Below are 16,354 nucleotides of genomic sequence, written 5' to 3'. Positions count from 1 at the left end.
TCTGGCTTGGGTGGGGCTGAAGAGTGACCCCTCCCCACTTGTCTGGTTCCCGATCCTGTCAGCCCTGCAAGCCGCCTCACCCCCTGCCCTAAGCCCCAGCCTGACTTCCAGCTCCCTTCATTCCCTACCAGTCCACCAACCTCCACGGGATCCTGACCTTGGCCTGCAGGCTCTTCTGGTTCTGCCCTCTTGGCCAAGTTGCCTTGGCTCACTGCCCCTTGTGGGAAAGGGCCTCTCCCTCTGCCTCCACGACTGCACAGTCAACAGACGCAATAGTTTATTAAAAATGAAAAAGATGACGGACTCCACGTTCCTTGTTGTTTTTCAACATAGGCTCTTTAATTAAATAAATAAATGGTGAAGGGTATTTCAAGGCATTATAACTTCACAGTGGAGGCCTCCCTGCTGCTGGGGGGTGGGGGAGGATGTAGGAGACCACTTCTTATAATGAACCCCTCCCCAGAAAGAAGCACCCCCCCCAACAGCTGTCAGTACCTCCCTTATCTTTTTGGTGGATAGCCCATCCACCTTTTACTGCTGCCTTCCGTTTTTTACGACCAATTGCTTCCCCCAAATCTGTAAACAAAACTGAAAAATATATTTATATATAAATAAGACATATTCAAAATATGAAAATGGAAATGAGGAGGAGAGAGAGAGAGAGAGAGAGAGAGAGAAAAGAACGCTCTCAACGCTGCCGACCTGCAAAGCACCAAACATGTCCCTTTGGAGGAAAACAAAAATATTTAGCACAGGGATATGGAGCAGCAGGCTCTTTATTGCAGGTTGGGGGTGGAGTTTTGTTTCCCTTTTCCACTAACTGCTGAGTGCAACATGTCCAAAGCAGCCACTCCTAGAGACCAGCGCAACCCAAGGGCCTTTGAATGCAACAGACTCCACGTGTGTGTGTCCCCTCCAAAAGGCCCTCCTCTCTCCAAGTCTGGTAGGCCTTAAGGAGCAGAGGCCAAGCAGGAACTGCTTCCTGGTCCAATTTCAACTTCAGAAACAGGGAAGACAAGGACAGAGATTCGGCCTTCAGTGCGGAAACAATGGAAAGCGGTAAAGGACGCAAATCAGTTCCCTCTGGTTCCAGGACTGGGCACAGCTGTCCGTGCAGCCCTCTGGCCTGAAAAAGCCCCGCTTCGCCCCATCATTTACCACCCCACACCAAGCCACAGATCTGCAGTTTTGCAAGGGATGAAAATGGGAAGCCCCCTTCTCCCACCCCCTCTGACACCAAACCCCATAATGTGCAAAATGACTGTTAAATCACAGCTGGCATTTAACCCTACAACATCCAGAACATTCACAGGAAGTGGAAGTACCATGGAAGAAATTTAACCCCTGAGTGTAGTGAGTTGACTTATCTGGGGCAAAGCACACCAGAATTCACAGCCCCCAAAGTGGACTGGAACCAAGAAATGGGTCAAAGGAAAAGAGGCTGGTGGGCTGCCAGGCAATTGTCATCTCTCGACAGATGCTGCAGTGGAGATCCAAGAGGAGCCAAACTTGACAATCAGCCTGACAGACGCTCGACCACTGAACCACCAGGCATCATGGCAGTGAAGTGCCATGTGGGCAGCCGACTGAACAGCAACCAAGAACCTACCACCTTGAGTGGGGGAAAAAATTGTAGAATGCTACTTGGCACTCTCAGGCAAAAATGCACACCAAGCTATGCAAGCTCTCAGGCAGGCACGGGCACTGAAGCACGGCTCAGCGAAACCTGCAACCAGGCCTGCTGGACATCTTCCTCCCTTTGTGCCACACAACGCCAGCACCGCTCCCGCCATTAGCTTACTCTTGCCAACAAGCCCCAGCTACAATGATGTGTGACGTGGCACCAGGCGAAATGCCCAGAAGCCCTTCGGCAGCCACTGCCACGGTCTTGGCTTCCTTATCCCATTTCCAGCTACAGATGGGTCCCCACCAGTCTCTCCCAAGCCTTTACACAGTCCACCGGACTCAAGACAACAGCTACACTTTTAACCTCTTACAGGTTCCATTGCACCGCTAGCTGGATGCTGCCTTTGGGGGAAGGTGTGGGGAAAACCCATGCAGGGATGAAGCCAAGAGAATAGAGAAGCAAGTTCTCCCCCTTTCTTCTGCCCATTTGCCTGCAACAGTTGTGGGAAGGGGGGGGGATAAGCAGCAGATGCATAGGTTGCGTGTGCAATGAATGCAGGAGCCAGGTGAAGCCTGGCAGAAGCCGGGGTAAAGGATCTTTATCAAGGGGCATGGGGCTGAGGGTATGAATGCTACATCAGCATCACTCCTCCAGCCCAAGATCTGTGTGTGTGTGTGGGTGTGTGTGTGTGTGTGCACTTCTTCATGCTAACACACACACACACAATTACAGTTTGGCACTCTGAAGCAGCAACGGCAGCCCTGTGTCTCCCTGCTACTGTCAGAACATATCTTCAAGCTCTGGAAAAAGTAAACACATTCTTTCACTGACTGATCCTCCCCTCTGCCATTTGGTATGGAATGTATGCCTTGGCCTTGTTGAATACCAGGGGCTGAACCATGACACCGGCGGAAATGTTTGATTGCACTCACTGGACACCAAGTTCTGGAACGCCCCCCTGCCAGACCGTGAGCAAAAGAGCTTTGGCAAAAGGCCTACAACAGAGCCTTCATCGTCATCCTCCTCGGCCACCAACCCTGACTTCCTTTTCAACCACCCTCCATGTGTGTGGGACTGTCGGCAGCTCCACTGGGCCTTGGAAGGCTGTACGGCAGGCAAATGTCCTTGCAAAGATGGTGGCAGAAGTTTGAGTCTCTTCCAATCTGGGAAGTGCTGCTCTGTTTTCTGTTTGGAAATGAGAGGGCAGACAAGGCTCTAGGGTGGAGAAATGGAGCCAAAGGTGGGGTCACCCAGCCCAGCAGCACAGGATGCAACCATAACATTTGGCAAGAAGTCCTCCTTTCCCCGATCCCACAAATTAGACAGAAAAACACAAGAAAAGAGAATAAAGAGGAGGTACCAATTTCTGTTGCTGCAACTGAAAACCTCAGCTTCTGATTCTTACCTCTATGGCCAACAGCATTTCCTGTCCGTTTCCTAAGTGCCTGAAGACTCTCCACCTCACCCCAAAATCCAGTCTACCCCCTCCCAAAAGTGCTCAAGGGAACCCTTCCGCTTCCTCGCTCTCTCTCACTGGGGCATCCCTCTTTGTGCCACAGCATCTTCGGCTGGGGGCACTGGATGCTTAGCTTGGAGGAGAATCCACCCACTCATCCACCGCACGCATGGCTTTGGCCTCCCCTTCCCCCCTTCTACAGTAACCCCATGGGGGTCGAAGGCTCCCTTCTATCAGCTCGGTAACGCTGCGGAAGAGTGTAATGGAGGTGTTTGGTTGCACTGGAGGGCAATCAAGACGTCGAGGAGGGGCCGGAGGAGCAGTCAACTCATCCGCAGCTCAGGAAAGTGAGGTCCAACAGACAACTCTGGCTTGTCCTAGCGGCCCAGGGAAAAGTGATGTCTGACCCTCTGCTCCAACCTGCCTCCATGCTCTCAAGGGATTTCAATCCAGTCTTGCCCGAACTGACGTTTGGTCCACGATGGACTCTAACCAGGCACCATCACTGCGACAAGGATTCTGAGTGGCTCATTGGTGCTGGGCAGGCCTGTTGAGTGGCCAGGAAGCTATTTACATCTCCAATGCCAAGGATGCTGAAATCAGGGACCGATAAGGACACTTGAGAGGGAGCTGCCAACGCCTCTGGATCCCTGTCCAGTCCTACATGGCCCGAAATTAAAGGCAGCCCCTCTGAAACGTTCCCTGGAAGGGCGAAGTCCACAGTGATTGCTTCCCCGGTGCATCGCAAGGGCTCATGTTTGGCTGCAGCTGCCAACTGGTAGAACCCAGTTTCTGAGGAGTTGGGCGGATGCTGCAGGAACGCCGGAGTGCCGCTGCCCACGGGCATCTCTTCCGCGGGGTCGAATGAACAGTTTGTTTCCGAAGGGGTGCTACACTCATAGCCGTGGCCCGATTCACTTGTGCTGCCCAAGCTGCAAGCGGCACTCTCGATGCTCAGGGGCTCTGTAGGGGGACAAAGGGCAGATTCACACACTCAGGAGCGTCACTGCATTTCTCTTTGCTCAATTAGTATTCACTTGGATGACTAGCAGGCAAGCATGCGAACTGACTCCACTGACAGGTACTGCCTGCTCGAGAGGTGGGAAGACATCTGTTCTGACATATCAGTGAAGCAGAGTTGTTAAAAGAGTCCCAGCTAGGATCTGGGAGAACTGGGTTCAAATCTCCACCATGCCAAGAAAGCTCCCTGGGTGACTTCAGGGCCAGCCACTCTCCCTCAGCCAAACCTGCCTGGCAGGTGAGGATAAGAGGAGGAGACTCGTGCCTTGGAGGAACAACAGAGGACAGAAGTGTACAAAGACACCAGTGGCAATACAGCGGCCTTGGATCAAGGTGGGTAGCCGAGTCTGTCTGTAGCAGTAGAAAAGAGCAAGAGTCTGGTAGCACCTATAAGACTTGTGGTGGGGTATGACATAAATAAATGAGCTTTACGAAAGCTCATACCTCACCATACATTTTGTTAGTCTTACAGTTCTACTACTGTAGAACTACTACAGTTCTACTAACACAATAGCCTGTTCACACAGGTGAGTAACTGCCAAGTTGGTACAGAGTTTGCCTTTTTGTGCAAAGAGCTGGCATAGGAGTGGGCAGAGCATGAGTTGAGAACTCTGTTCTCCACTCAAATCTTTCTACTTTCACCTCATTAGGTACCTTTAGGAAAGCCCCTCTTCTCTGAACCTCAATAACCCCTTCTGCAAAAGGGATCCATTGGCCTAATTGTCCTCAAGTGATCCCATCTTTTAGGCAAAACTGACATAGGATGAATAACTTAACAACTGGTGTGGGTTTTGCTGTTCCCTCCTGTTGCTATTTTCTTATTCTTATTTGGATCTTGTTCTTTTTAATGTTGTAATTGATGCAGGGGTGGAGCAGGCTTGAGGCACCAACTTCGCAGAATTGCATGGCTTACCAGCTGTAGCCAGCTGTAAATGGCAGCTCCTGTTAAGGGGAGGGAAGTTAGTAATGGAGGAACTCCAGGCAGATGGAGCAAAAACTCACACCAGGGACTGGAACTTCAAACCCCTAAAAGTACTAACAAAAGCTATACAGGTAGTCTGCTCTTTCCGCTTCTCTGACCCCAAAGTCTGGGTTTTGTCCAAAATCTATTTGCATACAACAGCAAGTCAGCCAGTCAAGCTGCAACACATCCTGCCTTCGGGTCTCTGGAAGTTGCTGACACAGTGATGGATCCCACTATGTATTTAGAATCATAGAATCATAGAGTTGGAAGGGGCCATACAGACCATCTAGTCCAACCCCCTGCGTTCTTTCTCTCCCCTTTTTGATTTTCTTACTTTTCTTCTTCTGGGGTATTCAAAAGTTTTCACGCTTTTTGTGAAGCACCCTGTTTTCTTCTGATAGTTTGGCAGGTCTATTGGTATATCCAATACTCAACATGGCCTCACCTGTGGACAGGTAAATCAAGAGACTGGGGCCATGGACAGATATGTCTTTCTACAAACGTGGGAAAAGCAGAAAAATATGAAACCTTAAAAAAATAAATTAGGGGTTTAAAACCCCTAAATATGACTGAAGCAACTCCCGTAGCTTTAAGAAACGAATGCCCTCAGTGGCTGCTGCTAGGCAACCACAATACTATTGCCAGCCTTCAAGCTTTGGTTGCTCTCAGTAAAAGGCAGGAGGAGGGGGCAGGGCCCTTTCCAGGGCTGTTTTGACCTTTGAAGGAGAACTCGCAGGGGTAGACCCACTAACAAGCACCAGGCGACTTGCTATCACCCGACTGGCATGACTTACCCAGGTCTGGTTGCTTACTACTGTCCAACAGCAGCCACATCACAAAAGCCAGTGTGGTGTAGTGATTAAAGTTTCAAACTAGGATGTGGGAGACCCAGCTTTGAATCCCCACTCTGCTGTGGAAGTTCACTGGGTAACCTTGGGCCAGTTACACATTCTTAGCCTAAAATGGAGTGGAGGAGAATGATGTAAGCTGCTAAATATAGCTGAAGATGGGGGAGGGGGAGTTGGTGGACAGGAAGGAGAGAAGGAAACAAGGAAAGCGGAGGATATGGGGACTGCCAAGAAGAGAGAAACGGTGTGGGGAGGTGAATACTACACGTCCACTGTCCAGCCAGCACCACACCACTTGGTCCAACCTGGTTCCCAGGATGACACTGCACAATTTTTCCTAGGGAGAATTTGCCAGGGGAAGGGGGGAAAGCTGAAGACAGGGGCAGATAAAGGTAGGTTGGGTGGTGGCTAGGAAGGAGGAAAGGAAGCAGGAAAGGGGGAGAGACTATATGGGCTGCCAGGGAAAGGAAACAGGGAATAGCAAGGAGAGTGAAATGAGATGCCCTTTGCACGTCTGTATGGGTCCCTTGCTTTTACACACACACACACACACACGCACACACACACGCACACACACACGCACCCTCTCTCTCTCTCCCTGATGTTTACTTTTGGACTTTTACTGTGGATCAGCGTATCTATCTACACAGGCACCTAATTAATAAACTTCCATTCTACAGGCAAGGAATACTGAGGCAGAGAGGAAAGTAATCAACACCCCCGCCCCCCAAACACTGAATCTGTGGCAGAAATTGTTTTATTTCTGAAAAACTGCAGCAATCTGTGCCAGTGGTCTCATGTACAACTTTACTAAGATGAAGGCTTTGCTGTCACCTGAACTCTGGGCACTGTGTAATCTGACCTGTAAAAGTGACTTGACAAAGACATGTTGAAAAATATAGAAAAATCCCTGAGTCAAAAAAGGAACAGGGGATTTATTGCAGCAGGGAAACCTCTTCTACGAAAGGAAAATGCCTAATTTATTTCTAAAATGGTAATGGGCTTAGAGCCTGACAAAGGCTATCTTTCTCTCACACCTGATTGAGGTCACCAGACCAATGGCCCAACTCATCATGAGGCACTTATGGAATGTTTTGCCCACCCATGACCCATGGGTCTAGACTGCCATAGCTTACCATATAAAAGAGCAAGTGTATTCAAGACAACTCACTTCCTACCCTGGCACACCTCCAGAGGGTGCTGCTGTGGTGGGAAACCCAGGCAGGGATCAGGCACAGAACAGGAGGAAATGCCCACCCCCACCTTCACATGCCTGGGATCAGGAACAAAGCAGGTGGCAATGCCTGCCTGCTGCCTTAACCCAGCTGGGATCAGGAGCGGAGCAGGTGGCAATGCCCACTCCTCGCCTTCACCTGGCCAGGATCACGTGCAGAGCAGGTGGCAATGTCCACCCCCCTTCACCAGGCCAGGATCAGAGCAGGTGGCAATGCCCATCCCCTGCCTTCACCCAGCCAGGGTCAAGAGGGGAGCAGGTGGTAATGCCCACCCCCTGCCTTCACCCAGCCAAGATCAAGAGGGGAGCAGGTGGCAATGCCCATCCCCTGCCTTCACCCAGCCAAGATGAAGAGGGGAGCAGGTGGTAATGCCCACCCCCTGCCTTCACCCAGCTGGGATCAGGTGCAGAGGAGGAGGCAATGCCCACCTGCCCCTTCCCCTTTCTAGAGCCCATTGTATTTTTTCCCACAACGGGCATTGTTGATAGTTCTATATACTGCTTTTTGGAAGGATTTGCTGCTGGTTCCCATTCACAGATAGAAAGGGCTCCCCCTGCCCCGCCCTGAAATTGACAGAGAGTCCCGAAGGCTCTGTCAATTTCACCTCTCTACACTAAGGTAGTTTAAAAAGACAGAGCCAGAGGAGATGGCTCCTCAGAGGGTTTCTTAATTTCATCTTCATCTCCCCAGGGGAGGTGAAATTGACAGAGCCTTTGTGGAGAAGATGAAATTAACAAACCCTCTGAGAAGCAATCTCTGCCAGCTTTGCAAAGAGAGGTGAAACTGACAAAACCTTCGGATCTGTCTTTTTAAACTACACTTCCCAGCTAATATTATGTCTTCCTATGCTTGAGCGTCCCTGTGTAAGATGTCTTGTGTAAGAGAAACTCTGAGAGGAGCAGCAGATTGGTGAGATGTGTTCATTCAGTGACGGAGAATATTCCTTTATCTTTATCTGTCCATCTTCATCTTTCCCTCTTCCTGCACATGACTAGGAGGGCACGTCACTCCCTGCCCTCTGTTTGCCATGCAGTGAACCCCATCCTGCCACTTGCGGTGTGTGTGTGTGTAAAGGAGGATCTGGGCCTGGAAAGGCTTATACGCAGCTGGTAATGCATGCAGAGACAATGAGCTCTTCAGAGGAAGAGCAGGATAAAATGCAAGAGAGAGAGATGGGAGACTTCCGGTTCGGGATCCATGAAGGTCTAAAGCAGCTCTAAGAGCTGAGCTGTCCATGCCGCTGTTTGTGGAGGCTGGAGGGGCACAGATTGCCTGCGGCCCCCTGTTCTCAGGCGGAGAACAGGCAAGTACGCACTGCATCTGAGGGCACGTCGATCTCGGGTGGTGGGGGGCTCTAAGCAACGAGCTCCCTCCCGCCCTGGAGATCCCACCCGAAGACATGTTTGCCAAGATCTCTGCAGCGGCTCTGGAGTCAATTGTATCGGCATAAGACCTGCATGCCCGAGCTTCGTTAAGCAGCAAGGGAAACGGATTCGTTTGATTAAAAGAAGCAGCGATTACAACCCAAGAAAAGACGCTTAAGAAGGTAAAGATTGCTATCTCTCAAACCGGGACAGATTTAAGCAAGTAATAAAGTTTAAAACTGGACTTAAAAACTGCAACAGACTGATTAAGTGAAGGGGAAGATTCCGGCAAGGGAAAATCTAAAAAGCGACATTTTAAACAGTAGTTAAGGCGGAAAATTGGATATTGTTTACATACCTGAAGTGGGAAGAGATACTGGACTGTGGGAAAGCTTGAATATCGCGAGAACTGCTGCAAACATTAAAGAAACAGGAAGTACGTCAGGACCATAAAGAGACTGGCAAGAGGAGTTCTGTGTTAATACAGGAAGTGGAAGTTCGCCATTTCGGAGAAGGGCAAAGTTTTGGCTTCAAGGAAACAGGAAGTAGGACATCTTGGAAGAAGGTAAGGGCGTTTGCTTCAAGTTAAAACCATAGAGAAAAACGCCCAACATTTTGGATTGAGCAATACAACTTTTAACAAAAACTGAGTAAATTGGGACTTTTTAAAGCAATTGGAAGTAATAAATCAGCGCCACGGATTTAAGGAAAAGGGCAGACTCGTGGGAGCGTGGTAAATCTAGCCCCACGATGTCGAAGAAGGAGTGGCAAGCTGCGATGGAGAATCTGGATAAAAAAGTTTCTGAAGTTACAGAAGGCAATAAAGAGCTCAAAGGTATGATACAGGAGATGGCAAAAGACTTTAGAGACTTTAAAGAGACACTTAAATCGGAAATGGCAGAGCTGGTAAAAGACGTATCAGATACGCAGCAAAGAGTGAAGGTAGTAGAAAACATGATGGATCTGCAGAGGACAGAGATGAGAGGACTGAAAGCGAGAGTGACCATCGAGGAAAGTAAACAAATGGAAAAACAGCTAAGATTTCGTTCGATCCCGGAAACAGAGGAAAAGACCGCCCGAGAGCAGATTACAGAAATTTTGGCAGAGTACCTGGGGAAGGAGGAAGAGGAAATTGCAGCTCTCCTAGACGTGGTGTACAGAATTAATTCAAAATTTGCGTCTCAGAGGAAGTTACCAAGGGATATGATTGTGCAATTTACGACAAGAAATACAAGAGAACTAATTGTGACCAAACAGTTTCAGGATCCATTAGAAGTTGATGGAAAGGTGGTAAGAATTATGAAGGAACTGCCCAGATCGGTGTTGTTGGAAAGAAAGAAATACAGAGAGCTAGTCCAGATGTTAAAAGAAATGAAAGTAAAATACCGATGGGAAATACCAGAGGGACTGACATTTGAGTTTGGTGGAGTAAGAAAGAGCATCAGATCTGGCCAGGAAATGGAGGATTTTATTAGTAAAAATGAAAAGGACTTACCAAAACCCACAAAACCTTGATCATGGAGTGTAAAATTATATCTTGGAATGTAAATGGACTAAACTCACCTTGTAAACGTAAGGTTATTTTCCACTGGCTTGTAAAACAGAAATGTAAAATTGTATGCCTACAAGAGACACATATTAGAAAGCAAGATGTAAAATATTTGAAAATGGCAAAACTTGGAAAAGAATTTATAGCTGCCTCCAAACAGAAAAAGAGGGGTGTTGTGTTGTATATAAAGGAGGAACTACAGCCTAAAGTGGTGTTCAGTGATGTTGAAGCTCGATATTTGGCGGTGGAAATAATTTGGAATTCAAAAAAGACGTTGGTGATTGGAATTTATGCGCCTAATGGTGCAAAAGAAATTTTTTTTACAGACTTACAAAAACAGATGAACTGTCTTATGACCAGGTAATATTGGCAGGCGATTTTAATGGAGTTACAAACTTGGAAGAAGACAAGAAATCTAAGACTACACACAAAAAAAGAGGACTATTACCAAAGTCATTTTTTGCAATCATGAAACAGGAACGTTTAGAGGATGTATGGAGGAGACAGTATCCCAAGAATAGACAATATACATATTACTCTGCAAGACACTCTACACTATCAAGAATTGATATGATCTGGGCCTCCAAAGAACTGTTGCTCTGGACTAAAGAGGTGGAAATAATGCCAAAGGTAGGCTCAGATCATAATCCAATTGTGTGGAAATTTGGTAAGAATACTAAAAGAAGGGGATGGAGAATAAATGAAGACCTGTTACAAATGGAAGAGAATATTGCGTTGCTGCGAAGAGAGACCAAGTTCTTTTTGCAATACAATTTGAATAAAGAAGTATCGACAAATAAGGTCTGGGACACATATAAGGCCGTGATCAGAGGGATACTAATGGACTTGAATGCGAGAGACAGGAGGAAAAAGGAGGAGAAAAGACAAGAAATTATGGAAAAAATTAAAGCCAAAGAGATTCAGCTCAAAAAGAGACCAGGCAAAAAGAAAATATATCAGGATATAAAAATATTGCAAGAACAGTTATCGGCAATGAACAATAAAGAATTGGAGTGGAATTTAAAGAGGATGAATCAGAGGTCGTTTGAAGGTGCAAATAAACCTGGGAAATATTTGGCATGGCAACTAAAAAAGAGGAAGGAGAAGAAAATTATCAGTACGATACGAGAGGATGATAAGCTATTAAGTGATCAAGTCGCTATTAGTAGAGCCTTTTTTAAATTTTATGCAAAATTATACCAAAAAAAAGAGGTGAACAAAGATTCAATAGCGGAATATTTAGATAAGATGAAACTTCCGACACTCTCTGAAGAATGGAAAGAGAAATTGAATAAGGAAGTGACAGAAGAAGAAATAAAAGAAGCTATTCAATCAACGAAATTGGGGAAGGCGCCAGGCCTGGATGGACTAACGGCAAAATTTTATAAAATAATGGGCCAAGAATTGGCACCTCTCCTGAAAGAGGTGATGAATGGTGCTATGCAGGATCAAGAGATTCCTGATTCTTGGAAGGAGGCTAACATATCATTGATTCCAAAAGAAGGACAAGATTTGACTAATGTTAAAAATTATAGACCAATTTCATTGTTGAACAATGATTATAAAATATTTGCAAAGGTGTTGGCGGAAAGAATTAAAGGATGGATGTCGGAATTTATTGCAGATGAACAAGCGGGATTTTTACCTAATAGACAAATTAAAGACAATCTGAGAACAGTAATAAATGCTATTGAATATTATGATAAGCATTGTGATAAGGAGGTTGGTTTCTTTTTCGTAGACGCAGAAAAAGCATTTGATAATTTGAACTGGGACTTTATGTTCGCCACCATGGAAAAGCTGCAAATGGGAGAAAAGTTCATACAAGCAGTTAAAGGAATTTATAAAGACCAAAGTGCAGCGATTGTAGTGAATGACGATTTGACAAAAAAACTGAAAATAAGCAAAGGCACAAGGCAAGGCTGCCCATTGTCTCCATTGCTGTTCATATTGATTTTGGAGATATTGATGATTCAGATACGAGAGGATGACACAATCCGAGGTATAAAGATAAGAGAGTTTACCTACAAGGTCAGAGCATTTGCGGACGACATAATGTTGATTGTAGAGGATCCAATTGACAATATGCCAAAGGTAATAAAGAAGATAAAGGAATTTGGAGATCTGGCTGGTTTTTTTGTAAATAAAAAGAAGTCGAAGATACTATGCAAAAATATGACCAAACAAAAACAACAAGAACTGATGGAATTAACGGATTGCGAGGTAACAAACAAAGTAAAATATTTGGGAATTGAACTAACCGCAAAAAATATAGACTTATTTAAGGACAACTATGAGAAATTGTGGATACAAATAGAGAGAGATTTGATAAAGTGGAACAAGTTGAATTTATCATGGCTGGGCAGAATCGCGACAATAAAAATGAATGTTCTACCTCGTGTGATGTTTCTGTTACAAACGATTCCGATTATTCGAGACTCTAAACAATTTGAAAAATGGCAAAGAAAAATTTCGAATTTTGTGTGGGCAGGCAAGAAACCACGTGTTAAAATGAAAGTGTTACAGGATGCGAAAGAAAGAGGTGGCTTGCAACTGCCCAACTTAAGACTGTATTATGAAGCAATTTGTTTGACATGGATAAAGGATTGGATAACGTTGAAAAATCGCAAACTTCTGGCATTGGAAGGTTATAAGAAAATATTCGGATGGCATGCATACCTATGGTACGATAAAATAAAAGCGGACTCTGTTTCTGCATCACTATATTAGAAGAAGCCTCTTCACAATCTGGAAGAAATATAAGATGTATCTGGAAGATCAAATCCCCTCTTGGGTGGTCCCGTATGAAGTAATAGACCCGAGAACTGTCGAGAATGAACAGCAACGTTTAACTTATAAGGAGATAACACAAATACAATATTCAACATTAAGAATAAAGTCACAAGAAGAATTGTCTCCTTGCTATAGTTGGTTTCAATATAGACAGATAAGGGATCTTTATAAATCGGACTGTTCAAGGGGAGGAATAAGAATGGAAAATACAGAATTGGAAGAAATAATGCTACAAGAAGGCAAGAAACAAATCTCAAAGATCTATAAGATACTTCTAAAATGGTACACTGAGGATGAAACAGTGAAAGTACAGATGGTGAAGTGGGCAATAAATTTTCATAAAGAAATAGCAATGGAGGCATGGGAGCACTTGTGGAAGAATACAATTAAGATTACAACGTGTACGAATATTAAAGAAAATGTATACAAGATGATATGCAGATGGTACCTAACACCGAAGAAAATTGCGCTGGGGAACGCTAAAATGTCAGGTAAGTGCTGGAAATGCAAAAAGCACGAAGGATCATTATACCATATGTGGTGGACTTGTGAAGCAGCGAAGCAGTACTGGGGAGATATAATAGAAGTAATTAATGAGGTGTTATAAACCCAAATAAATAAGAACCCAGAACTGCTGCTACTAAATTTGGGAATGGAGAATGTTCCAGTGCAAAATAGAACATTGTTATTTTATATGACAGCTGCAGCAAGATTACTGTATGCGCAGAAATGGAAAGTGCAAGAAGTACCTACTGTAGAGGACTGGATTTACAAATTGCTGTACATGGCAGAGATGGATAAAATGACAAGAAAACTTAAAGACCTAGATCCGGGACAGTATTTGGCGGACTGGGCGAAACTGAAACAATTTTTGGAAAAAAAATGGGATGTGAAAGGAGAACTGTGGCAGTTTGAGAACTTTTGAAACAAGACATTTTAAACAGAAGAGAGAAGTGACTTTACCATTAAGAATTTATATCTATTTTAATCTAAGCTTGGATTATAATATAGCAGAAGAAGGATGAAATTTAGAACTGATTTTTTAAAGAATAAGATAGGGAGGTTATGATAAGTAATACCTTTATCAGAGTATATGAATAAGGGAACAGCTAAACAAATATACTGATGGGGCATATTATATATACTATTATGTTGGTAGATTAGATTGTATATTATATAATGAATGTGCAGTATGGTGCTGTGTGCGGTGCCACATTGGTGGCAGGGTGCACAGTAGGGGTGTTAATATATATTATAATGACAATAGTATATTTGATAGAATATATGTTTAAAAGAAATAGAATATGTTTAAACTAAGACTTTTGTTATATATTATATATTATATCATACTGGTCTATATTGAGGGGTATAAGATTTATACTATATTGATAGTATAATTGATAGATGTATATTATACTGATAGAATATTTGATAGTATAATTGATAGAAGCATGCTATATTGATAGAGTATTTGATATATATGATAGAATACCTGGAAAAAAAATTAGAATGTGCTTAGACTAAGGGAATTATCAAGTAATAAGAGGGGTAAGGGTTGGAAAGCTGTTGGAAGTCGATAGAGAGGGGGGAGGAAAAGGGTGGGGGATAGGGTTAATTAGATATTGAGGGAATGTATGTATTGAATTTGAAAAGTATACTCACCAATAAAATTTTCTAAAAAAAAAAAAAGCAAGAGAGAGAGATGGGACATATATGTGAAGACCTCAGAACACTCAGGAAGTATTAAATTATTAAATGTTTGTTTTTATATGGCATGGGCCTCGCTGATGTTCAATCATTTGTAATTTTGAATTGGTATTGAGAACATGACGGCCTCTGGCTAATAAAAGCACATTGCTTGCTTGCTCATACAAATTACGTTAATAGCCGAAGGGGGAAGTGGGAAGAGGCTCCCTAACATTTTTTTTCCAGGAAAAACATCTGGAGGCTCTGATGCCGAATCCCTCACAGAGGTTAGGGTCTGCAAACAGATGTATGCAATGTCCTCTAAGGAACTGTAGATTGCCTTCCCCTGATATCCAAGAAACTACGGACCATACAATCATACGTGCATTCATGCATTTGGGAGCTTTCTGGGCCTCAGCGCTAAGGGCAAGACACCTCCAGCCGGAAGTATTACCTGTACTCTCCATTGCCAAGTGATCTGGGTTGAAGCGAGAATCCAGGCACCCTGTGGCTGACGGGAGGGGCGGGGAGCCACGGGAGCGGCTGGCACTTTCTACTTCAGCGCCATCTAAAAAATTATCCACATAATCTCTGCATGGAGAACAAAAGACATGGAGATTATTATTAGCGAATGACAGTCCACACAAGCTAAACAAATTCTTGATACCCTGCAACAATGGATTAACGTGTTCCAGAGGCTGCTAGAGGTCAAAATACATGGATATTGCCTGGATACACCCCTTGAACAACTCAGTCTCACAATCACCTGTTGTCCACACTTCCCCGGCTCTGGCCAGAGGCAGGTGAAACAATTCTACTGAGGTCGCTAAACGAGTCTGGCCTTGTAGGCTGTGGCCGGTAACCGTATGCAATTCCTCACAAAGTGCAGGTCGTGCATCCTCCTCCTGCCTATTTCCCTATCTTTCTGCCCCTCGCTCCAGCTCTTTTCCAGGCAGGCTATCTTGGGCCTGCAACTGGAGATTGCTTTTGGATCGATTCGTGCCATGGACCTGCCCCAGCACTCCATCCGGCTCTGATCCTGCCAAGACTTGCGCTTTGGCTTCCCCTGGGCTCGGCCTCTCAAGGCCCAGCGATGACGAATGTTACTGATCGAGGTCCACGCACGTGGCTCCAGGGTGGAGGACGTACTTCTTCCTTCCAAACCGCGTCTGCTGGGTGAAATAATCATAGCGTTCTGACTTCTTCCACATGTAATAGTACTCCACACACTCGCCCACTGACCGGGTGCGAACCTGTGGATAAAAAGGACGATGCCAAGTGGAGAAAATCCCCAGGATATCTGAGGCAACCTGTCAGCAACTGAACCCACATATATCACATTGGAGGATGAGCAGCTGTAAGAGCCAGAGACAGTGTAGTTGACGCCATTGGGTCCTGTAATTGTATTTCCTGAGTAGATATAGGGGCAGAGCTGGCATCTGGGTCTGTTGCAGGGCCTGGTACCTGTGCTGGTGACTCTGCTGGCTGATTCATGATTGTAAGTGAGAAGTTGTTTCAGGTTGGGGGGCCCTTATATCTACCCAGGAAACTGCTCATCCTCCAATGTGATATATGCCTTCATGTGCCAACAATGTCCTTCTGCTCTGTACATTGGACAAACCAGCCAACCTCTGTGCAAAAGAATAAATGGACACAAATCTGACATTAAAAATGGCAACATCCAGAAACCAGTGGGAGAACACTTCAATCTACCAGGACATTCCATCAAGGACTTAAAGGTCACTGTAGTTCAAGTGAAACCTTTCAAAAACAAAATCCAACGGGAAGCTGCTGAATTGGAATTCATATGTA

The 16,354-nt window shown here is 45.1% G+C and overlaps 1 protein-coding gene across 2 annotated transcripts in view; it reads right to left on the bottom strand.

Moving 5' to 3' along the window:
- Positions 1 to 310: 310 nt before the first annotated feature.
- The window catches only part of MIER2 (MIER family member 2), a 39,059-nt gene continuing 23,015 nt past the window's right edge, over positions 311 to 16,354 (bottom strand). Inside the window, exons 11-13 of one of the 2 annotated variants that reach the window (XM_054981777.1) lie at positions 15,668 to 15,795; positions 14,997 to 15,133; positions 311 to 4,046 (exon numbers count right to left, since the gene is read on the bottom strand). In XM_054981777.1, coding sequence (XP_054837752.1) covers positions 3,586 to 4,046; positions 14,997 to 15,133; positions 15,668 to 15,795 — 726 coding nt within the window. In that variant the 3' untranslated portion in view covers positions 311 to 3,585. The remainder of the gene's footprint in view (positions 4,047 to 14,996; positions 15,134 to 15,667; positions 15,796 to 16,354) is intronic. The other variant, XM_054981778.1, reaches the window with a different exon arrangement.

The sequence above is a fragment of the Eublepharis macularius genome, chromosome 5, assembly GCF_028583425.1.
Source record: "Eublepharis macularius isolate TG4126 chromosome 5, MPM_Emac_v1.0, whole genome shotgun sequence".
NCBI classification, from domain to species: domain Eukaryota; kingdom Metazoa; phylum Chordata; class Lepidosauria; order Squamata; family Eublepharidae; genus Eublepharis; species Eublepharis macularius.
The sequence above is the reverse complement of the archived record's forward strand: the minus strand, read 5'-3'. Positions and strand labels throughout refer to the sequence as shown.